At 37.1% G+C, this 24,097-nt stretch overlaps 2 protein-coding genes and 1 pseudogene across 2 annotated transcripts; 2 read left to right on the top strand and 1 right to left on the bottom strand.

The window, feature by feature from the left end:
* Nucleotides 1-1,993: 1,993 nt before the first annotated feature.
* Nucleotides 1,994-5,502, top strand: LOC148850271 (cysteine proteinase mucunain-like). Its single transcript, XM_088943470.1, has 5 exons — nucleotides 1,994-3,050; nucleotides 3,637-3,872; nucleotides 3,961-4,101; nucleotides 4,537-4,989; nucleotides 5,135-5,502. Exons 1-5 carry the CDS (start codon nucleotides 2,555-2,557, stop codon nucleotides 5,234-5,236), a joined length of 1,428 nt encoding a protein of 475 aa, XP_088799596.1. The 5' UTR covers nucleotides 1,994-2,554; the 3' UTR covers nucleotides 5,237-5,502.
* Nucleotides 5,503-9,262: 3,760 nt separating this feature from the next.
* Nucleotides 9,263-9,724, bottom strand: LOC148850270 (putative galacturonosyltransferase-like 3 pseudogene; annotated as a pseudogene).
* A 2,818-nt stretch (nucleotides 9,725-12,542) lies between these two features.
* Nucleotides 12,543-14,700, top strand: LOC148850269 (UPF0481 protein At3g47200-like). The gene has a single exon (XM_088943569.1). It carries the CDS (start codon nucleotides 12,767-12,769, stop codon nucleotides 14,393-14,395), a length of 1,629 nt encoding a protein of 542 aa, XP_088799695.1. The 5' UTR covers nucleotides 12,543-12,766; the 3' UTR covers nucleotides 14,396-14,700.
* Nucleotides 14,701-24,097: the final 9,397 nt, after the last annotated feature.

The following is a 24,097-nucleotide window of genomic DNA, read 5'->3' as shown; positions in this document are numbered from 1 at the left end:
GAGACACAGTTTAATGTTGGTCCCCTCACATTCTATCTTTACTCTGAAGACTAAAGAAAGTAAAGAGGGAAAATCTTAAAGTATCAAACTCTTCATCTTCCTCTTTGACCTTCATTCTTCACTTCTTCGATCAACTCTCCACTCCCGGTCTCAGTCTCTCAGAGATTTGGTCTGCCTCAACTCTCAAGCTCTCTCACATTCATAGTTGATGACTCGACGCCCGACTATCGATATCCGATGAGGATTAAACCCTTCGTCTTCCTCTTCGTTCTTCACTTCTTTGATCAACTCTTCCAGTCTCAATCTCAAAGATTTGGTCCATCTCAACTCTCAAGCTCTCTCACATTCACAATCGACGTCTGACATGATCAAACCCTTTTTCTTCCTCTTCATCCTTCACTTCTTCGATCAACTCTCCTAGTCTCAACTCTTAGAGATTCGGTCCCAAGCTCTCACATTCACAGTCGACGCCCAACGAGGATCAAACCCTTCATCTTCCTCTTCGTTCTTCACTTCTTCGTTCAACTCTCTCAGAAATTCAGTCCATCTCAACTCTCAAGCTCTCTCACATGCAAAGTTGATGCATGACTATCGACGTCCTATGAAGCTTGGTTCATTATTGACGCCCAACTACCGACGTCCGAGGAAGTTGTGTCCAAATAGGTTCACTAGTCACCAGAAAGCTTGAGTTCAAGCTCGAATAAGCTTAGTTCATTATTGAGCTCGAGGCGAGTCGAGATTGAACACATAAATCCGATGATCGAACCAAACTTGAGCTTCCTTTTCTTATTAGAATCGAGCTTGAGCCCGAGCTCGAGCCTTGCATTTTTCTATCGAACCGAGCTCAAATACTCAAATATTCGGCTCGGCTCGGCTCGAATCCACCCCTAGCTGAACATATAGCGGTTCTTCAAAGCCTTCTTTTTGCCAAGCAACATGGGTGGACCAATCTCACCATTTACTCGGATGCAAAAGCGCTTGTGGATGCAATTACAAGATTTTTGGAATTTTTTGACTGGAAACTGAAGCATTATCTTATAAAATCTCAAATCTGCTTAATTATTTTGGTTATGTATATTTTCAATTTAGACCTAGGGATCAAACTTTGCCAGTGCATCTAATCGCCCAAGTGGTGAAAGCTTCTCTTTCTTTTGTGGTTGTTGAGATGATATCCCTACACCACGGTTGGGGGATCCCCCGTTGTGTACCCCCGGGATGGAGAAGAAAAAGTTGCCACTTTTATAATATGGGTTGATTGGTTAAAAGTTTCTTTGGTACGATGCCTTCTATCTTTATTAGGTTTTTTGTTTAAGAGGGCTTAGTCCAATTTTAAAGGGAAAATCTATGATGCGGGAAAGACATAGTATTGAAAGAATTTTGACCAATCAAAACCCACCAATGAATTTTGATAAATAATACATAGTTGGCTGCCACACTTATGATACTAGTTAATTGGTCAAAAAAATTTCAGACATAATGTTTTTCCATATAATAGTCGAATCCAATTTTAAAAAATTATGGTTTTGGAAGGAATATGCTATCAACAAAATGTGATGAAAACTGTCCCAACAATCTCCCATTCATAGCTCATGGGAAGATGTTTTCAATGTGCCGCTACAGTGGCTGGTTAGGAGCACCCGATTGGTAGCAGATCTAAACTCCTCTTCTTCACCCTTAATTGAATGGAGATGACATTAGAATTTTATGAATCGCCACACATATACATCTTAGCATGAATTGGGAACATCATGGTTGGGATGTACCGTGCGGCGTGCCGATGTGAACTGTAATTTAATCACCATTCATCACCTAGTAGCAAACAAAATCTCTCTTCTGGGAGCAGGGTAGTGCATATAATTTGGCGTGTTAAAAAATGTATACAATTGGAATCCCTGTACGGAGGCTATATCGAAATGGAAAAAAGAAAAAGAAACTTTATTATTGACGGGGAGAAGAAAACTAGAAAAGTCATTGATAGCTGAAAGGGAAGAGGGGGGAGGAATTCAAAATTGGTGCACATGGAAAGATCAAAAGAGAAGTCCCACTGTCCAATAAAGACGTGCAACGCGTCAAGAGGTGATTTGCCAAACCTAGTTTAACGTGGCAAAACCTCCTTCGTATGCCATTGGATTAGGGAATAGGGAGAGTAGACTAGAGTAGACACTCGCAGTAACCCTTGTGGTTTGGCAAAAATTAACCATGGTTACAGAAACGAAGAAGGAAACGATTTTTTTATTTTTATTTTTCACCGTTCTGATTTCTTAGGGTTACGTCTGCCGTCTGCCCTCTTCTTTTCCTTTTCCCAGTCCATCGAATCTGGTCCACATTCTTCTACTTCTACGACTACTACTATCTGTATGAACTGTAATTTCCCTTTTTTTTTTCCTGAAAGTTTAATTTTAGTCTAGGACAGATAATAATATCTCCTCTATTTTTTTTTTTTCAATTAAACTTAAATCCCCTGTCCTTCCCATCTCCTTATATAAACCCCCCGTTCTCTCCTCCGGAGGGACTCATCGAGCATCGGTTTCTGATCTCTTCCTTGTTTACTGGGATGATGGATTTCACTAAGTTTTCCTTTTCTTCGATGATGGTGGCCGTGGCTGCCCTCTTGTATCTTTTCTTCGCCGTTTCTTTGGCGACGGACATGTCGATCATAAAGTACGACGAGGAGCACGGAATGAAAACGGGTTGGAGGAGTGATCAGGAGGTGAGGGGTCTTTACGAGTCCTGGCTCGTGACGCACGGTAAAGCGTACAACGCTTTGGGGGAGAAGGAGAGGAGATTCGAGATTTTTAAGGACAATCTGAGATTTATCGACGAGCACAACTCCCGGAACCGCACCTACAAGGTGGGTTTGAACCGATTTGCCGATCTTACCAACGATGAATACCGGGCTATGTATTTGGGTACGAAGCTCAACCCCAACAGGAGGGCTTCGAGACCAAAGAGTAACCGATACGCTTTCCAGGCCGGTGACGCTTTGCCGGACTCCGTCGATTGGAGAGATAAGGGGGCTGTCGTTGCCGTCAAAGACCAAGGCAGTTGCGGTAAGTCTTTGTTTTTTTTTTAATTAATTAATTTATCCGTTTCATTTTTATTCGATCACTTTATCAAGAGTCGTGTATAGTGGTATCTCATCTGTTTCCTTGGTCAGAAAGTAAAGATTAATGGCTGATCTTAAGTTACGGTAATACCACCGTGAAGAATCGTTATCTGGTTTTGATTGATTAATTGGTTTAGTGGGGTGGGATAATTGCGGATCCGTGGGGACTAAACCGGTAAAGTCGGATTCGGCCTTTGGATGATGGAATCTTGTTGACAGATAACGGATTCTTCGTTCCATTCCTCTTTGGTAGGGATTGGGAATGAGTTCACTGTATCTTCTTCAATGGTAGAGGTTAAGAGTGGCCAACGGGTGGTGGGCCATGTTCTATGTCATTCCAGGTCTGCCCTTTGATCGGACCTGGCAACTATTGGTCAGCCTCGTTGGCCGGACGGCCGGCAGACCGGCCGACTATGCATCCATCTTGAATTATGTCTTCTTTTTGCTCATAAGTCACTGAGTCAGGGATTGCAGATGTATTGTTACTTTGTAATTAGCTAATTAATTAAGATTTAATGAAAATAATGAAGGGAGCTGCTGGGCTTTCTCGACGATTGCTGCGGTGGAGGGGATAAACAAGATTGTTGCGGGTGATCTGATCTCGCTGTCGGAGCAGGAATTGGTAGACTGTGACACATCATATAACCAGGGATGTAACGGGGGTCTCATGGATTACGCCTTTGAGTTCATCATCAGCAACGGCGGCATCGACACAGAAGACGATTATCCATATAAAGCTCGCGACGGCCGATGCGACACCTATCGGGTTAGTCTGTCTGTCTCGTTCTCTTTTCCTTTTGTCTCAAATTGGTTAGTTCGGTATTCTAATTAACCAATTAATTAATTATTTGCAGAAAAATGCTCATGTCGTTACAATTGATTCATACGAAGATGTTCCGGAGAACGACGAGAATGCCTTGAAAAAGGCGGTGGTAAATCAACCCGTCAGCGTTGCCATTGAAGCCGGTGGCAGGGCCTTCCAGCTCTACCAATCCGTAAGTTATTTACCCTTTCTCTCTCTTCTTTCCTTCTATCTTAGAATTATTTAACGATAACCCAGAGTTAATTTAGTTGGTATTTAAAATAAAAATGTATGCATATTAGTTGACTTGGCACTGTGTAATTGGTTGATCTACTTGATGGTTTTGAACATTCCAACTGTTCTTTGGTTTCAATTTTAGTTGTTAATTGGGTTCAGACAAGTGTAGGAAAAAAGCGTTTTTTTTCCCCAAGACAATATCATCCTTTTGGTCATTTCCTTGTAGTTTTAATTTTTATAGAATGGATGACTTCGATTATGGAGGTCTTCAGCCTTTTTTATGTATATATAGGTTCTATTTTAGAGTTATGCAGAAAATCTGAATGCCTGTAAGTCCATGGCTCCATGGTAAGAACCGAGTGTGACACTGTGGTTTCATCCATTTCTTCAGGGTATATTTACAGGACGGTGTGGGACAGCATTGGACCACGGTGTGACTGCTGTTGGATATGGCTCGGAAAATGGTGTAGACTACTGGATTGTGAAGAACTCGTGGGGTAGCAGCTGGGGTGAGGAAGGGTACATCAGGATGGAGCGTAATTTGGCCAGCGGTGCAACTGGCAAGTGCGGAATTGCAATGCAGGCCTCTTACCCCATCAAGCAGGGGCAGAACCCTCCAAACCCTGGGCCTTCTCCCCCGTCTCCAGTGAAGCCCCCCACAGTCTGTGATGGTTACTATTCGTGTCCCGAGAGTAACACCTGCTGCTGTCTCTTCGAATTTGGCAAGTACTGCTTTGAATGGGGATGCTGCCCACTTGAGTCTGCTACTTGCTGCGAAGACCACTACAGCTGCTGCCCCCAGGACTATCCTGTCTGCAACGTCGATGGAGGGACCTGCCTCATGGTATTAATCACATAAACTTGTTTTCACTTTTCACCATTGTGTTCTCTTTTGATTGTATAGCAACATACCAAAGTTTCTTAATTTTTTTTCTTTTTCATCTTTGTACCTAATGGCAATTTTCTTTTCTATTTTTCCATTACAACAGAGCAAGGACAACCCATTGGGAGTTAAGGCATTGAAACGTAGTGCTGCCAAACCCTTCTGGGCTTATGGAGGTGCTGGCCGCAGAAAGAGCAACAATGCTTGAGAATCCTGGGTTCTTTTGTGCCATGCAGCAAGGAGAGCAAGAAAGGTGCAATGAAGAATATGCCTTGATGAAGCATGGCTGTATTTATTATTGACCCCCTCCCCCTAGAATCAATCCTAGATGATTTATATTACAAATCCTCCTTCCGTCTTAGTCTTGTATTGCAAGCGGATGGATGATCAATTAATTAAATTGATGGGTATTTGGATGATGACATTGTACATAAAGTTATATTTCTTTATTGCATGCGAAAGAATTATTGCCAATCTGCTTAGGATTTCCTCTGTAAATACAGTCTTCATTATTACCAGTTGCTTTAGTCACTTGGATGAATTAGTTCTTAATCATCCATATTATATCCCACATTGGGTGGTCCTATTTCATGGCCTATAAGAAGTTTCTTATTTTATTTTCCTGTAGCGTTTTTTGAACAAGTTAAATTTCCTGTTGCGTGTGGTCTTTTGATTTCCAGTTGCTTGTGTTAATTATTACTTGTCCCAAATTGTCATCGCTCAGTTTGACCATACAATTCACATGCACACAAGAAAGATCGTCTAATGAAGAAACCAATTCATGGCTAGCTGTTTGATTCCCCCAATCAAGGTGCTGGCCTGGAAAAGACAATTAGCTGAATTTGAATTCGGATCACCTGCACCTGCCAACAAAATGCATTCCAGCTAACTATCAAAGCTTTGAATGAATTTTGGTTAACACATGAAATTATAAAGGGTGTCTAAATAAATTATACTAGATAAAATTCATATGAAACATTTACGAGGATTTGTACAAAGATAAAGACGCTGAAAAAGTAATGATACCACAAGAGCTTTAATCAATAAATACCACGTTATTGATTATCACTTTCATCATACTCGGTGATTGATTATAAGTTCATCCGGTATCATAGTGGAATAAATATCATTAACGGTCATTACTCAATTAGCCAATGCTGGTTAAAGGTATGTGGGGTCTTTTGGTGGAATGGATTGGATACGGACCTCACCTTTACAAAAATATATGAGTAGGGGTGATTATTTCAAATCGGCCTTGGCAAGCCCGGTTCGAAACAGTTTTTTTTGTTAAGGCCCAGGCCCACATCAGGCCCATAAAATTTAGGGTCAGGTTTAGGCCCAGCTTAGATATTATAAATAATATATATATGCATGTATATATTATTTAAAATATTTGATAATTGATATTTTATATATTAAATAGAGATTAATTGTAGGTTTGATAATTGATGTTTTGTGGATATTATATGATAATGGATGGTTATTTTTTTATAGATATTGTAGGTTTTAAGTTGATTTTTTGTAGATAGAAGAATTGATTTTTTAAAATTATCAATTTTAGCATACTAATGACCAATTGAAACTTATAAATTACAAGGTATAATTATTTAATTTCTTTTATTTTAGAAACTTTCATCTTGATATTAAGTTTAAAGTTTCTTATAGGTTACTATAGTCTCCACGACAATAAGTGAAAAAGTACAATTGTTTAATTTTATAACTGAACTACAATAATTAGGCCTGGAATCTTAGCCTGGACCGGCCTGAGACTATTTAGGGCCAGGTTTGGGCTCTATTTTTAGGTCCATAATATGGGCCAAGCCGGACCTGGGCCTAGCCTAAGCCCATTGTTATGAAGGCAAAGCCCGGTCGGACTTGGCCCATGGTCAACCCTAGATATGAGATTTTACAGTATCGTGTCATCATGAGTTTGAATTAAAAAGAAAAACAGTCTTTTTAGAGTGTAATTCCTCTCAAAATTGCTTTATTGGTTTCCCAAATGCATTTATGCCCATCCCTCTTCCTATAAATACCATTCCCCCGTATATTGGAAATCTATTCTCCCTTGACATTGATTAGAACTGTACGATCCCATTAAGAAATCTGAGAGGGACTAAAATTAAATGACCCAAAAAATTTTTAGGTAGTTGTATATTGATAATTTCTAGTAAGGCTGCAACTTGGGCCGGGTTAGCCCAAACCCAATTCGAATCCAACTCAAAAAAGTCGAGTTGGGTTGGGTCGGGTTGATGCTCGAGTTAGGGTTAGGGTTGATCCCTTGGGCAACCCAACCCAAACCTGACTCTATAGTACATATCATATATAAATATATGTTATATATATGATCATACACATTGATTTGTTTAGATGCATGATAGTTGTATAGCCACTACCACATACTATCGTTTTTTTTTCATTTAAGATAATCACTTCACTTAATTCTATTTAAAAATACTAAAACCTTGATAACACGTTTTATGTTTTTTGAACATTTTGTTCTTTATCTACTCTCTGTTGTTTGCCACACATAGCTTGTTACCCATAAAAGATCTATTTTAAGTCACGATAATAAATTATAGTCATTTCAAACACTTTTTTTTTTTTCTAAATTTTGTACTTAAAGAACCAATAAAAACATCAACAAACAATTACTAATAAAACATATGATTAAAATATGTAATGAAAGTTGAGTTAAGATCTAAGATTAAGAAATTCTACAAATTTTAAGGGATGGGAAGAAGGTTGGGCTGGGCCCAACTTGAACCCAGACCAATCCGAAGTTGACTTTGGGATGGGTTGGGTTGGGTTGAGGTTAAAGGAATTTGGTTTGGGTTAGGGTTATGGTTGGGTAGGTCGGGTTGGGTTAGGATTAGGGTTAAGGTTTAGAACTTAGGATTGGACTAGGATTGGCCTCAGCCCGATCTAACCCGGCCCGACTTGCAGCCCTAATTTCTAGAGTTACAATGCTAGATGGTAGGGTTGTCAATGAACTGATTTTGGATTGGATACAATCCGAATCGAAACTAATCAAATTGGTTTGAATGGTTCAGTATAATATATTGAGTTGGAGTAGTCCATAATAAATTTATCCATTTCCTTATGGGTTTGATTTGAACCTAAGTCTACATATTTTTCAGTGTAAATACAAAATGATGTATTTAAACACTTTGGTTCATATTTGTCGGCGTTTGGATGGAGTGTAGTTAAATATAGAAAATCGATGTAAAATATCATGTAAATACAACTTTGATAAAAACAATGTAAATATTTACATCGATAATCAATGTAAATACAACTTTGATAAAAATGAGGTAAATATTTACACCGATAATCAATGTAAATACAACTTTAATAAAAACGATATAAATATTTACATCCATAATCACACTTTTAAGTTTACAACCATCCATAACTTTAAACCTATTGATGTACAACTCCATCGTTGTACTTTTACATTTACACTGCATTTAAACGCAGCTCTAGTTAAAATATCCTTTAATTCGATACATAAGAAACCCGAAACCCTTGTTTAACTAATGAATCAAAACCTCGAGTCTGGAAGTCCAAAATGTAAAACACTTTAGGTTCAGAGTTTGAAACCCTTGTTCAAAAGCTCCAACTCTCCGGCAGCACAACACTTTTCTCCGATGTCTCTCTGGCGTAGGATCTATCTGGCAAATTTGCAATGACCCCTTAATCCAATGTGTTGTGCACGCCAGACCTCACATCATTAAACCAAATAGTTGGTGTCTTAGATTTATTTATTTGTTTTTTTGGGGAAATTTCCAATCAGGACCATGTACTTTAGCTTGACTGACAATTTGGTTCCTGAACTTTAAAATGCAACAATCTAGCATCCAAACTTTTGAAGCATGACAATCAGTTATGTATACCATATGACCTCATATGCCATTTAAGACTTTTAAAAATGTCAAAATTATATTTGAAAATAAAACACACTGTTGGAAGAAAATGAAACAGAACCCAAACGCTTTGTCACAATCACCAAAACCCTTTTCTGTTATTGTTGTGTTTTCTCTCTAACAAAGCACTGTTGATTCTTATTCATAGAAGTTACAATTCTTTGCAAGGTAAGGCTGTTCCTTTTTTTCTTTTTTTCCTATTTTGATCCAGGATGATGGGATTGCAACATAGTGGGCTACTCCTGAACTAGTTCATGAATAATCATGAATAACGAATGTTGACAATAATGCTCACTCTTTATAGTGATTGATTAGTTGTTTGAAAATAGTGGCTCGTGCCGAAACAAATCATAGGGTGCCCACAAGCTATCCAATGGACAAAGCCACTTCGAGTCCAATCGCAGCCATGGCTTCCCCTTTCCACTCCAATGCAGTAGATTCACTGGTCTAAGATGTAGATTCCTGCAGAAGCCTTCAGATTATTCCCATCAAGCCCGTGCCAAAAACCAACAAAAATGGAGGCAGTGAGCCCAATTCGTATATACAGTGTCGCTTCTGTATTCTTATCTACGACTCTAGTTTCTTTGTATATTTTTCTTCATTCAATTTTCATACATCGATAACAATCATGCCAGTATTGAAATAACAGGGATCCCAGCCTTGAAACGTTTGAAAGAAAATGGGTCGGACCAGAACTTCTTGGTGAAGTAATTGGTGAAGTTGGCATGGCAGTACTTTGGTGCAGCAATGATATGGCTACCCAAATTGATTTGCCATAACAGTAGTTAAAGGAAAACTTTTCTTTCAAAAATTGCTTTGGTTTTGGTCCAAAGATAATTGAATATTCAGAGGATAACAAAGACAAAAGTGTTGTTGCAGTGCAGGAATGAAAAATTTGAGTGTTGGTTCTAATTTTAGTGAATGATTGATAAAGAAAATTAGATAACACTTGAAGAGTATTTATTTCTTTTTATATGCCATTTAACGGCTGATTAATAACATGTATTAGATTGTCTCATTTTGAGATTGTCACATTTTAAAGTTAGAGACCCAAATTGTCACTCGAGCCAAATTAAAGAGTACTGATCAGAAAATTTTCTTTATTTTTTCAACTTCTAATGATAAGGAAGGAAACCCAGAGCTGATGGCAGGCTAAATAATATTTTTATATTTTGGTCTTTGATCCTTTTGCTTTGAATCAGAGGGTCGTGCTTTTTGTTTTGGACAAAAGAAAGAAGATAAATAAGGTATTGTCAGAAAAACTCACTCTAATTTGGGGGATGGGGTGGAGAGAGGAGGACCCAGTGGCCCCTTTGTGCTTTGCAAGACGCAACACCAAGTACAGCAGATCGATTTAAAAGTCAAGGAACCTTTGCCTTCTTCATTTTTTTTTTTTTTTTATATTTTTTATGATGCCATTTTGCATAATGGTGATATTTATCCACTGTGATAAGAAGCTAATTACTTGAAAATCCTGTGTTATCACGGAGAGACTTCATGGGCCCTAAATTTCTTTGGAGTTTTTTGTGGAGTTCAGTGGATTGGCCCAGTGTTGGGTAGGGGTCAAAGTGAACCTATCCTACATGTAGGGTGTCAATGAACCAGTTTTGGGTTGTATCCCATCTAAATTAAAATCAATTTGGATAAATTAGATGGATTAATAAGACATTAAATTAAATCAGTCTAGACTTATTGGTCCAAAGTATTTATTGGATTGGATTAGACCTGATTTATCTGTAATGGATTGGATCAGATTGAATCTATATCCAATCTATTGATAAAAAGTAAGAAAGCAAATGTCAATGGACTAAGTTTAGGTTGGAACCAATTTAAATAGATTGAATTGAACTCATTTTAGACCGGATTGGATTGGACAAAATCTGGTCCAATTGACACCCTACTACTTGCATGGTTGCACCGGAGTTGGGGATGAATTAACCCATGCTTGGACTAAGGAAATTTCGTTATAAAAGTGAATCTGTGTTGTATTATGTACCCTTATTGTTGTCATTGTCTTCCTACCATGGCAGAGGAAAGAAAGAAGGCATGCTCAAGTTTGAAGCACTACAGTTATAAAGTTACAGCTGTACTTGTCCCAGGCATGTGCTCCATTAATCAAGCACTGGGCCAGTTGGTCTCTTTCGATTTGCTCCTCACAGCACTTGATCCGAGAAAGGATTAGCTGAATGAGATGGCTGTTCAAGGGGCTGTGTAATCAATGATTAATTTTCATACCAGTAACAAAATATATGCGACCTGCACCTTTCACAATGAGGCCCATCAACGAATATTATAATTAGTTTCACAGCCTGTTCAACAGTCATTACGTTCAGATAATCCAAATTATACTTGAGCCGTAAATTGTTTCTACTTGTTAGCTATCTTTCATGGGGAGATATTTCCAATGGGCAGCTGAAACATGTTGTGAGGTTGGTATGAAATATGCTTTGGTGAGAAATAAATCTAAATTCATCTTTCTCTCTCTCTCTCAAGTCTATGATAGGGATATAAAGTTACAAATTTTACCAATAAAAGGAAAATTTATGATCTATTCATAAGAAAATTTGATTAATTTTCTAAATGTATGGTCTCAATTCCTCACCTGCTGCACCACCCCTTGAATTATGATGGATTCTCTCACTGTTTCCAGCTGTACAAAGTCATAAAGATTTATAAAGAAGCATTAAAACTAATATACGAAAATTGGAGCGAGTCAGCTGCCAATAGTCTTACTCCGGAAAGGGAAATTATGTACTGAATTGCTGATGGCATTAGGTATGAAAGAGACTACGAAGAATGACCAGATTATTGAAAATTACGGATTAATAGTTTAATCAAATAAAAACAAACTGTTACCGAGTTAGTTTGGCACATGATTTTCTTATTCTAAGTTCTAATATTCTCTGGCAATCGTATATAGACCTGTTTATGGGGCAGGTCGGGCGGTTTTGCCTCTTTATCAATATAAAATGTGCAGGTTCAAGCTTGAGCCCAGCTTGACCATCGGGTTTAAATTTTGAGTCCAAGCTCGGCTTTTATATAATGTCTGAAGCTTGAGCCTGAACTTGAAATTCAACTTGTACATAAAACGTCTTATTTTTAATGTATTTTTATAAATTAATATTATATTAATTTAGTAATAATTTAATAAATTAATTTATATTTCTTAATAGTGAATTAATATTTATTAATAATTTAAAAAACAAAGTTTTATTATATATAATATAAATGCCTTTTTATTATATGTAATAGTATCGGTTCAGGCTTGGGCCTGGGCCAGGCTTATTTAAAAAGCCTAAACCCAAGTCCGCAAGCCTGAAGTTTTATCCAAACCAAAAATAATAATAAACTGGGCCTTTAACCCGACCCATGAACAGATATATTAGTATAATAAATATTCCTCTTTCTAGTTTTATTTTATTTTATTTTTATCTGGTTACCCAACAAAGTTGAGATTTGAGAATGAAACAAATTTGACTAACTAGAAATAAGCCCCCCCCCCATTTACTGAATTGCCGTAGGTTGCTTGGTTAATCGGAAATGGTTGTTTAGACTGTAGAGTATACTATAATCTAGAGTGACGTACATACTTTCTTTAGACAGGAATGGGATAAGCACACCATAATCATAATCATCTACTTAACTAGGCACAACAAGGAGGACCCTTCCCAGTTCCCAGCCTTATTCTGGTTAATTAACTAAACTTCAAAAACAGTCAATGTTTACCATGGAATGTATTGTCTCTTTATCGGTTGAGAATTTCTGTTTCTCAATCTCAAAACAGCAACCACCATAGATTTCTATCTCCACCAGAAATGGTTGCCGTGTTTAACAAAGATCTATTGAGTTGGTACCTCATCACCCTCAAACTCAAAGAAACTGTAGATGCTGGCATCCAAGACCAAAATACAGACAATAACCCCACCACCACCACCACCCGCTCGCTCCATCTCCCATTAGAGCACCACCAGCAACCTCTAGAAATACAACGGCAGTCATCCGATTTGCGGCAGCTATCGATCAGGGGTTGCAACGCCAATAATGTTGAGGAAGAATATTCCATCCCACCGGAGTCCGAGTGGGTCATTTCGATCAGGGAGAAGCTGGAACAGGCCCGTCAAGACGATGCTGCTGGATCATGGGCCAAGCTGTGCATCTATCGAGTCCCCAAGTCTCTCCGGGAAGGAGACGATAAAGCCTATTTTCCCCAGATAGTCTCACTGGGGCCTTATCACCATGGCCGGAGACGCTTCAGGGAGATGGAACCTCACAAGTGGCGATCTCTCCACCATATCCTCAAGCGTACCAATCAAGATGTGAAGCTTTACCTGGAATCCATTGAGGAGCTTGAGGAGAAGGCCCGTGCCTGTTATGATGGGGTGATCCCTCTCAGCAGCAATGAATTCGTTGAGATGATGGTGTTGGATGGGTGTTTCATGCTTGAGATCTTCCGAGGCGCCGCCGAGGGGTTCAAGGAACTTGGCTACTCCCGGAATGATCCTGTCTTTGCCATGCGCGGTATTATGCATTCCATACAGCGTGACATGATAATGCTTGAGAATCAGATACCGCTATTCATATTGCATCGCCTCCTAGGCCTCCAGATTGGTGTGCCTGATCAGAAAGACCTTGTAGCCAAGCTCGCACTCCGATTCTTTGACCCACTTACGCCCACCGACGAGCCTCTACAGAAGAGCGATAGGACCAAGTTGGAGTCATCTCTGGAACTGGGACATGCAACCACCTTCGATCCCTTGACCGACCAAGGGGGACTTCATTGCCTGGACATTTTCAGGCGGAGTCTCTTGCGTACTGGACCCCAACCTTCGCCCCGGATGTGGATCAGGCGTTGGTCATCACATGCTGTGCGGGTGGCGGATAAGCGGCGACAGCAGCTGATCCACTGTGTCACCGAGCTGAAGGAGGCAGGAGTCAAGTTCAAGAAGCGGAAGACGGATCGCTTCTGGGACATAAAATTCAAGAATGGTGTGCTTTCGATCCCCAGGCTCTTGATCCATGACGGGACCAAATCGTTATTTCTGAACCTCATCGCATTCGAGCAATGCCACCTTGACTGCAGCAATTACATTACCTCGTATGTGATCTTCTTGGACAACCTTATAAACTCTCCACAGGATGTGGGCTACCTCCATTACTACGGGATCATCGAGCATTGGCTGGGCAGTGATGCCGAGGTCGCCGATCTCTTCAATCGCCTCTGTCAAGAGGTGGTGTTCGACATAAATGACAGTTACCTGTCGCGATTATCAGAGCAGGTTAACCGCTACTATGACCACAGGTGGAATGCTTGGCGCGCCAGCCTGAAGCACAACTACTTCAACAATCCCTGGGCCATCATCTCCTTCATTGCTGCAGTGGTCTTGTTGTTTCTCACTAGTGCACAGACCTTTTATGGAATATACGCTTATTACAAGCCATCCTGAAATCAGTAAGACCCCATTGTCAATTTACCCGCCTCCTCCCCCCCCCCCCCCCCCCCCCCACACACACACACACAATCTCACACTAAAAGTTTTACAGAATATGTTTCTCATACACGGTTTGTTTTCCATATATTTAATTTTTTACTAGAGGATTTGGGTCAGCCAGATGAAATGAAGCTTTGATATGGATTGTTTGAATGGGTTTGTGTCAATCCCTTTTGTAGTTTTGTATTGATTTTAATTACACAGAATTTTCCACAATAACATTAATTTATGAAGATATGGATTCCAAGTATTTGATCAAATACTTAGCCGTGTCTAGCTTGTTCAATAAAAGACAGTTGCTTAATTATCATGTTAATTTATATTGAAAATGAATTTTATGGTGTGTATGTGTGTTTTTGTTCGGTTGTTTATTTGGGGGATGCGAATGTCAGACTTAGAGCATAGAACTACCTCACTCCCAAACAAATAACCTCCTTGCTGTTTGCAAATAAAAAATAGAAAAAAAAGTGGGAATACATCATTTTGCTTCTTGCAAAAAAGTCAAATCTTAAGGAAAGTAAACAGTGCAAATATACAAATTGTAAATTCTAGTTTACTTTCCTTTTATTACAATTGATTTTGTGAGTAAAATGAAGTAGTCCTCACTTCATATAATAAAACGGAAAGTACGGACAGGCTCTGCAGATTTATGAATCCCACTGCAGACTTATAAATATTTAAAATGTCAAATACCCTCATTCTGTACATTAATGCCGCGAATTGACATCAATTTCAAGCTGACACCTATCCAACTGTACTTGCGCCTAAAAATTCTGACCTTGGGGTAAACCCTCATGCACCTGTGAGTTCAAATTAAATTTGAAATGCAATTAAATTTTGCATTAGTTTTTGTAATGTAAAATTTAATCTGCCTGTGAATGCAAATGAGACAAAAATTGCAAATTTCGTATCGAATAGAAATGCAAGTTATAATTTACAAACAAGCAAATGTAAAATTGAACAAGATGCAAATTTTGTATCTAATATTTGCATTTCAAACAAATAGAGCCATATGGATCATTCATTTTATTTTTGTTTTTTTTCCTTCTTTGTGTCATTTTCTTAGACAACCCTATAATTTCATGTATTTATATATACCATATAGTTTGCATATTACTAAAACAACTTCTATATTTTAACAATCATTTTACTTAATTGACCTTTATCAGGATGCTTTAGTATTTTGGTTTGGGAATGGCCACATGACCTCTTAAAACAAGTAGAAAATGTGAAAGAACATAGGTCTAGGGTTTCTATTCCAAAAATACCCCTAAAAGAACATAGGTCTAGAGTTTGAGAATGGCCACATCAACAAGTACTTGATGTTATCATACATGGGAAGATGTTCCAAATGCATAGTTATGATGGACTGAGGCTGATTTGAGGTGCATTGTGTGAGGAACAAATCTGATTTCCTTTTAAGAAGGTGTTTTCTAAAAGGTTGATAAGAGAACCACTATGCATATTTTTGGAATAAAAAACATTGGACCCGTGCTATTTCACATTTTCCACTCGTTTAAAAGATCATAAGGTCAATTGCAGATGGAAATTTAAACAGTTGTTGATGAAAGGTTGATTAAAGCGTTTGAAAATTATAAGGAGTATTTTAGTAATACAAACTATACGGTAGGTTTTAATGAAAACGTATAACTTTAGAGATGTCTATGTATTTTTTTTCTTTTTTATTAATTAATAGTTCAATCTACCACATTGGAACCATTTTTTGATTGGAGACCAAATTCAGCTATGCTGTCGCGTTCCAGCACTTTAAATTGCTTTCTTTCTTATGCTTTACTTGCCTCAGCCTTGCCCCTGGGGGTTGAAATGGTGATGAATGACTATCATGTATGTTAATATATCGACATTTGAACTTTAAAAATGAAAATTAATCCAATAACTTTCTTAGGGCATTTTATAGTTCATTTGGGATCTAAAACAATTATGTGTTTGCTTGCATCTAATATCTATATTATATATTATATAAATTCATGTTAATTTATGTGTAGGTCATAAAATTTAAATTTAATCATATAATATTAATTTATATCTTTAGATTTTAAGTGCACGTATGCATAATACACGCCCTCACACTAGTTAAAATAGAAATTGTATCATGTATTAAAACAATATCTTGACTCAGTCCAAAATATTGGCATTAACAAGGTTTAAAATTTCGATACCATGTGGGGCGTATCGTATTGTATCTTTGAAAAACCAATACAGTATATGCATGGAAATCGAACATTTCATCTTTTTTCATGCTTATCAGACCCGTATCGGAGGTGTATCGGGATGTATTGAGGGTGTATCAAGGCGTATTGGTAGCATATCGACGAAAAAGATACGGCAAAAAACTTGAAAAAAAAATAAAGGGGAAAAGCAAACTTCTTTTTTTCCCAAAATAAGCCTTCTTCAACCCCCCCCCCCCCCCCCCAAATGACTCTAAAACACCAAACTTCATTCCTAGAGTGCTAAATTTGTAAAAGTCTCCAAGAAACAAGTGTGGATCAAATTTTGAAAAAATATGGCAAAAATAGGTTTTATTTTTTCAATCTTTTATAATATCTTGTGATTTCTTTTTTTTTTCTTGAATGTTTAAATTTATGTTGGACTACATTTCTTACATTCAAAATAACAAATATTTTTTGTGCTATCAGTAGATTTATGAAAATTTCATGAAGATATTTGGGGAAATATAAATTAATCAAAATTTTGAAAATGTATGTTTTTTCTCTACCTATAAAGACTAAATATGTTTTATATCTATGGATTTATCTATCATATCCATAGAGCAATTGATATTTCTTCTTTATTATTTTTTTTATTTTTTATATTTTTAGAATTAAAAAATAAATAATATTTATTTATATTTTATCATGTGATCACAACAATTGAATACATTGTAATTCTATGGATGATCTATCTTATCCACAGACCAATTGAAAATTATTCTTTAATAATTATATATTTTTTAGAATTAAAAAATAAATAAATAAATAATTAATTATATTTTATCATTTGATCATAATGATTGAATATATTATAGATCTATGGATGATCTATCATATCCACAAAGCAATTGAAATTTCTTCTTTAATAATTTTTATAATTTTTAGAAATTAATAAATAATTATTATTTAAACAATAAATAATTATTATTTAAACAATAAATAATTATTAATTATATTTTCACATTGAAGTTGTACCAATGCATATTTTATGGTTGGATATGAGAGTTGGATTTTTCTCATTCCATAAAACATTAAAACTTAAGAATTATAATTTATAAATGGGAAAATCCCCGATTAGTACCATGTACTTTGGGCCTAGTGCCACTTTGGTCGCCAAACTTTAAAATGCGACAATTCAGTACTTGTACTTTCAGAGCGTGACAATTCAGTACCTACCGTTAACTTACTGTTAACCAGTCATTAAGTAGCATTTGAAAAAGACACAAATGCCCTTCGATGTCATCTAATTTTCTTCATTAACCATCCAAACATTGACAAAAAATTAACAGTCCCAAATCCTTGCCTCTTCTATTCAAGAAAGTTGGGGTCATTAGAATGATCACTCAAATGTGACCCCAATTTTCTTGAATGGAAGAGGCAAGGATTTGGGACTATTAATTTTTTTGTCAACGTTTAGATGGTTGATAAACAAAAATTAATGACACTTGAAGGGCATCTGTGTCTTTTTCAAATACCACTTAATGGTTGGTTAATAGTTAGTTAACAGGTTGCCACTGGATTGCCACGTTTCAAAAGTTTGGATACTAAATTGTTGCATTTTAAAGTTTGGGGACGAAAGTGGCATTAGGCACAAAGTAAAGGGTATTAATTGGGAATTTTTAATGAAATTATAAATACCTATAATATATCTATTCATAAAACCATTAAAATATATTAATTTAATGTATATACACCTCATTGAGGTCTTATGTTTAGTATTATTGATGTATTTTTATGATTTATTAAAGCATTTATAGTGTTTTCAAGCATATGTATGTGTATCTTAATTTTTCTCCGATATGCATGCATATCCAATATGTATCCCGATACGTCTCTTAAAATTATCTTTCCGATACACATTGTGTTTCTGATACTTTAACCCTTCCGACAACTTAGTTAAAACTTTCCCGTATTTTAAAAGGATATTTAATGAAAAGCCGTGTCAAATTGGCTCTATCTACTATGGATCTGTTGGATATGAAATCCAATCAGAAGTAAACACGCAAGTGATCTTTCTTGTTTACAGAAGCAGAGCTGGCCTTCTCTTGGTGAAGTCTTTTAGTTATCAAAAAAGATTTGCAGGTCAAAAGATATTTTTAAAAGATTTGTCAAAATGACTTCTGCCTTTTTCTTGAATCATGTAAAGCAATAAATAAATTTTCCTACACAACTAAAAAGTGTAAAATAAACATTCACGATTCACGACACACATTGCTTAACACATATGAAGTTACAAAAATAGAGCCTCAAAGTAGCATATCTTACATTCAGTCCTTAGTTCTTACTGGACTCAAACAAATGGGCTTAATGCATGTTTACCGTTTACGCGCCCCTGGGCCTAAGCAGATCATCAGTGTCGCAATTTCACGGTTTAGACTTACCTGAAGCACATGCAAAAAGAGTTCTTTGATGAACCATTGTTTGGCCCAAGTTATGTTGGGACAACCAGACAACAAAGAAAGAAAGCCCATGAAACAAAGTGAATAATCGCACAAGCTCATTATGGATAAAACTCAGAATGAAGCTTGTAGCCAGAGCCCAGGAATTTGCACATGGAATGTATGGCGTCAATGCTCAATAATAGGACTATAGGAGGCCCACCTATCTCACCTATGACCTAACATCACATAAAATGAGATCGCTTTCAGTCGAACAGTTTTTACAGCTTTGCACTGGAAATATCTCCCTACTTCTATGGGGGAGATATTCCCAATGCAAGGCTATAAAAACTGTTCAATGGGATTGGCACTTGACTGAATCCGGTTTCAACAAAAATACCGGTAGCATTTTAATCACCATTACTATAATTAACCGATGATAATGATAGAATAACAAGAGTGGCTGTACGATTCTATGTGTGTGAAAGCTACAACTAAGAAAACCATTCCTTGTGCCCCATTCGTATACTTTCTTGGAATTTGAAATACTATTACTACCTTCCTTTAGCTATGTTTGATTTGAAGAATAAGACAGGGAAAGGAAGGGAAAGACAGGTTTGTAAAGGTTTTTTTACCATTTTTTATATTTTCCTTCAAACCAAACATAGCCTTAGGATTAACAATTGGGCTACCACTCCTTTGCCCTCTTTTTAAGAGGGAATCCTTGTTTAGACGGTGTGGATGCCAACGTCAGGTTGCCCTTAACTAAAACCTCCAATAATTTAATTAAGAAAAGAATTATTATAACTTAAATAGACTTTTGAATTATTATAACTTAAAAGACTTCATCTCCACCTCCATAACCCATGTGATCTACTCATCTCCGCGTAACTACCAATACGGACCCCACAAGACCAAAGGTGAATGCATTACATGGACTTACATGGACATGGACGCTAACTCAAGTAAATACTTGTGCGTAAAAATTTCGACTTAATAATCTTTTATTCTCTCCCTAATACCTAGATAGATGCATGCGTTCACTAATGGATATGTGACAATGTAGCTTTATTGTCTAATGTCAGTCATTCTCTTTGAGACAACGAGCTCAATGACTACCCTCTACTTTGGGAGTAGTGACTTATTTCAATTGCAAGAAAGACCCTCAAACTTTAAGGGTTTTTTTGGTTACAGGGAATAGGACTCTGGAATCGGAATTGGAATGAGTCATTTCGTTTCCAGATGTCTGATTAATAAATAGGTGGGGGAATAGCCATTCCCGACCCCTCTCCCGAAATGTGATTCCCATTTCACTATTAGTTTCTCTTTTTTTTTTTTTCTTTATGGATGTACAATTCAGAAGGAAGATGCTACGGGTATACTAGGGTTTCACCTTGGCAAAGAACTTCCCCAAATCTGCCACACGTGCCTTCATCGAGAATCATACACCCTCTCTATGATCTCCACCACCACCGTGGCCCAACTTCACCATCATCGTCTTCTGCTACCCACCACTGCGCATCACTCCTCCGGTCTCTAATTGAGGGAAAAACAATCGAGCCCGGGAAGCAAATTCACGTGCACCTCCTCGTTACGGACATTGGTTTGAGCACCATTGTAGCCACCAAACTTGTTAATCTCTACTCGGTTTGCAACCATTTACCCCATGCCCACTGTTTGTTCGACAGAATTCCTATAGACGTCTTCCTTTGGAATGTTCTCATTCAGGGCTATGCTTGGAATGGACCCCATCAAGCCACCCTCTCCCTTTACCACCAAATGTTTGATTATGTCTCCACCCAGACAACTTCACTTTCCCCTTTTTCCTCAAGGCATACTCCGCCCTCCCTGCGCTACAAGGGAGAGAGATCCATTGTCACGTCATACGGGCGGGATGGGAATCGGATGTCTTTGTAGGGGCTGCGCTTATTGACATGTATGCCAAGTGTGGATGTGTAGTGACTACGCGCTGAGTCTCTGACAACATTCTGATAAGAGATGTGGTCTTCTAGAATTCCATGCTCGCTGCCTACTCCCAGAATGGGCACCCAGATGAGGCCCTTTGTCTGTGCCGTGAGATAGCTTTTGCCAGTTTGAGGCCCACTGTTGCAACTCTCGTCGCCGTCATCTCGGCGTCGGCTGACATTGCGGCTCTCCCTCAAGGGAGGGAACTCCGTGGGTTTAGTTGGAAGCATGGAGCGAGTATGTGGGTGGATTAACAATGAGACGGAGACATTTGAAGAAGCGGTGGATAGCTATAAGCAAAATTTCTGAATTTGCAACAAAATTTTCATGCATTTTTTTGAATTTGCTACAAAATTATTGTAATTCTGCATTTCCTGCAAACATCTCTGCAATTTCTATATTTTTGGGTATTTTCATGTATTTTCTATTTTTTATTTTTATTAGGGACAAAATTGAAAATCATGACTGATACCAATTCCAGCCTCTTGACGAAGCAAAGAGACAAGGGCAATAGACCATTCTGGTTCCAGTTCCAAGGGATTCTGATTCCGATTCTGATCATGAACCAAACGGATTCTAAGATTCCAAAACTTTGCCCCCACTGTTAGGGATTTGTCAATTAACTTCTAAAAAAAGATTCTGTTGTGATTGATATGTGAAAATCGGGACATTACAACTATACATTAGGAATATCTCCCTATGAATGGTATCATATAAACACTAAGGATGTTCTCAATTTGCAGTATACATTAGGATTACAACTATACATTAGGAATACCCTTTTCCTTAGGTTGTGTTTGGAAACGATGCAAATAGAGTGTAAATCCCTATTCAGGGTAAATTTGTACTCTGGTTCACTTTTGTTTATGTTTGGCAACATTGTATTTACATATTAATAAATGACATAAAACATATTTTTCAATGCATATTTACATCATTAATGAGATGCAAAAGTACATCAATAAAAAAGAAGTAAATTTGCATTCAAGTTCAATTTTTGATAAAAAAAAAGCATATGCTTTATTGGAATTCGTATTTGCATCCATTACAACTAAAAGTCTATTTGATAAGAAAGTAAATTTATTGTGTAAAACTAACCCAATTTTGCAATTTATATAAACCGTTTTATACTATGCATATTTCCATTCACACTTATTTGCACCGTTTCGAAACACACCTTAATTTGTGAGACCATCTTGCTCTTGTTTAACACCCTCTATTATTCATCTATTCTCAACCAAACAGCAAATTAGAGTCGCCAATCCCCACATCTCTCTCTCTCTCTCTTCTCTCTCAAAAGACTTGTTTTTTGAAGCACTTGTTGATTGATCATTAAGGATATGTATGCCCTATCTACATACATTTGCCAGAAACGGTGGATGTGGTTGAATCACCACCATTTATATATATTTTTTGATGCCTAGTTAGGATTCAAATTATTTTTATATATTGATAAAAATAAGATGTAAATTCCTCTTACATTAACGGCATATATAGCCATGAAACTCGAACTAGTTATATTAGAGGTGAGCAAATCAATCAGTTCTACCCAGAACTGATTGGAACCAGCCATTTGGGATATGATCTGATTCCAAATTTTTAGAACCAATACTCGTCAAGGCCAGTTCCAAGGTTCGGGATTTACCCTACCTAAATTGATTTGATGAGCTACCATTGATTAGTCTTGGACCACCAAGGTTCAAAATGTAGATTCAATAAATCCCGTATCAGGCATAACATATTGTATTGGCAAGTCCCTAATTTTTAAGGCTTTTTCATAAAGCCTCAATTTTAAATGTTGACACTATTTTTCACCCTATGAAAATGTGAAAGTAGAAAAAAATAAAAAATAGGTTTTGTTTCACTCGAAACACCTAGTATGTATCATGTTCATGCATATAAAGTGTATTAATACTTGGAACCTTATGTGGAACCAGCCTGAGTTTGAACTTAGGCTATGTTTGATTTGAAGGAAAAGGTAGAGAAACATATATAAGGTTTGTAAAGATTTTTTTTTTTTTTTAATTCCCTATCTTTTCCTTCAAACCAAACACAGCCTTAGCGTAAAGGTTTTGAATGATGGGTTATGCATTACTTATGTTGTATTGTTTGGGTTAAATGTAGATTGTATTCTAGTTACATTGAGATTGCATCTAAAGTTGGAACGTTAATTGGTAATATTTATGCAATATTATTTAAGTTATTTACTTATGGATTGTGTTTCATTTTCTTTGAGATTGAAATTGGTGCTCAATTTGAAAAAGTATAAATACAAATATATATAAAATAATACATAATACAAGATTTTGCACTCTACATATTACTATTCCTTCCAAACTCAGCCTGAATGGTTATATAAATTTGAAATATGAAATGTTATTCATGGTCCAAGATTTATTTAAAGAACATTATGGGTAAACCCGGTGTATTGAAAACATCTCTCATGAATATTGACAAAAAGAAACACTCCTAAATCCTAATAAGCGGCTGAAGAGTTTAAATTTGCCAATAACTCAACAAGATTTTAAAAATCTCGATTAAATAGGCATGTAAAAATCAGCAGTGGCACCGGCCCAGCTGAGCTTGCTGGTCCCCCATAAGTTGGTGGCTTAGCTTGACTTGGTTGTATTTTTTGACCTCCAATATACTATTACTACATGACTAGTCACTTGGTAGGGTCTGTCTCCTCCATAAAAGAAAATAACAACACAATATATATATATATATATATGAATGAGATGGATGTTCTAATCAGCACCATGACCATTGGTTTGGTATTACCGCCTGCCATGGACGGTGGACTCATATAAGAGCTCAAATCAAATGATCCATTCGTGATTGATGATGGATGAGGGATAAAGAAAGGGGGTGATAGTCGTTGACCCAAATCCATGCCAATTCATTGATTGCTCGGCCACTTTCCCTTTTTATGCTGCTTACTAAATTGCAGTTATGAGTTCATGATTTTTTTTTTACAATTTTACCTTATTTGCATGAAAGATAACAATGTGACACCTTAATCATGGACGTTTTTCTCTTGCATTTTTTACATTACAGCCCAGGAATACGCCCATCATATAAAT

The sequence above is a fragment of the Nelumbo lutea genome, chromosome 5 (assembly GCF_056320005.1).
Source record: "Nelumbo lutea isolate HS-2025 chromosome 5, American lotus-T2T, whole genome shotgun sequence".
Taxonomy (NCBI): Eukaryota; Viridiplantae; Streptophyta; class Magnoliopsida; order Proteales; family Nelumbonaceae; genus Nelumbo; species Nelumbo lutea.
Note: the sequence above shows the minus strand (reverse complement) of the source record. Positions and strands in the feature narration are given on the sequence as shown.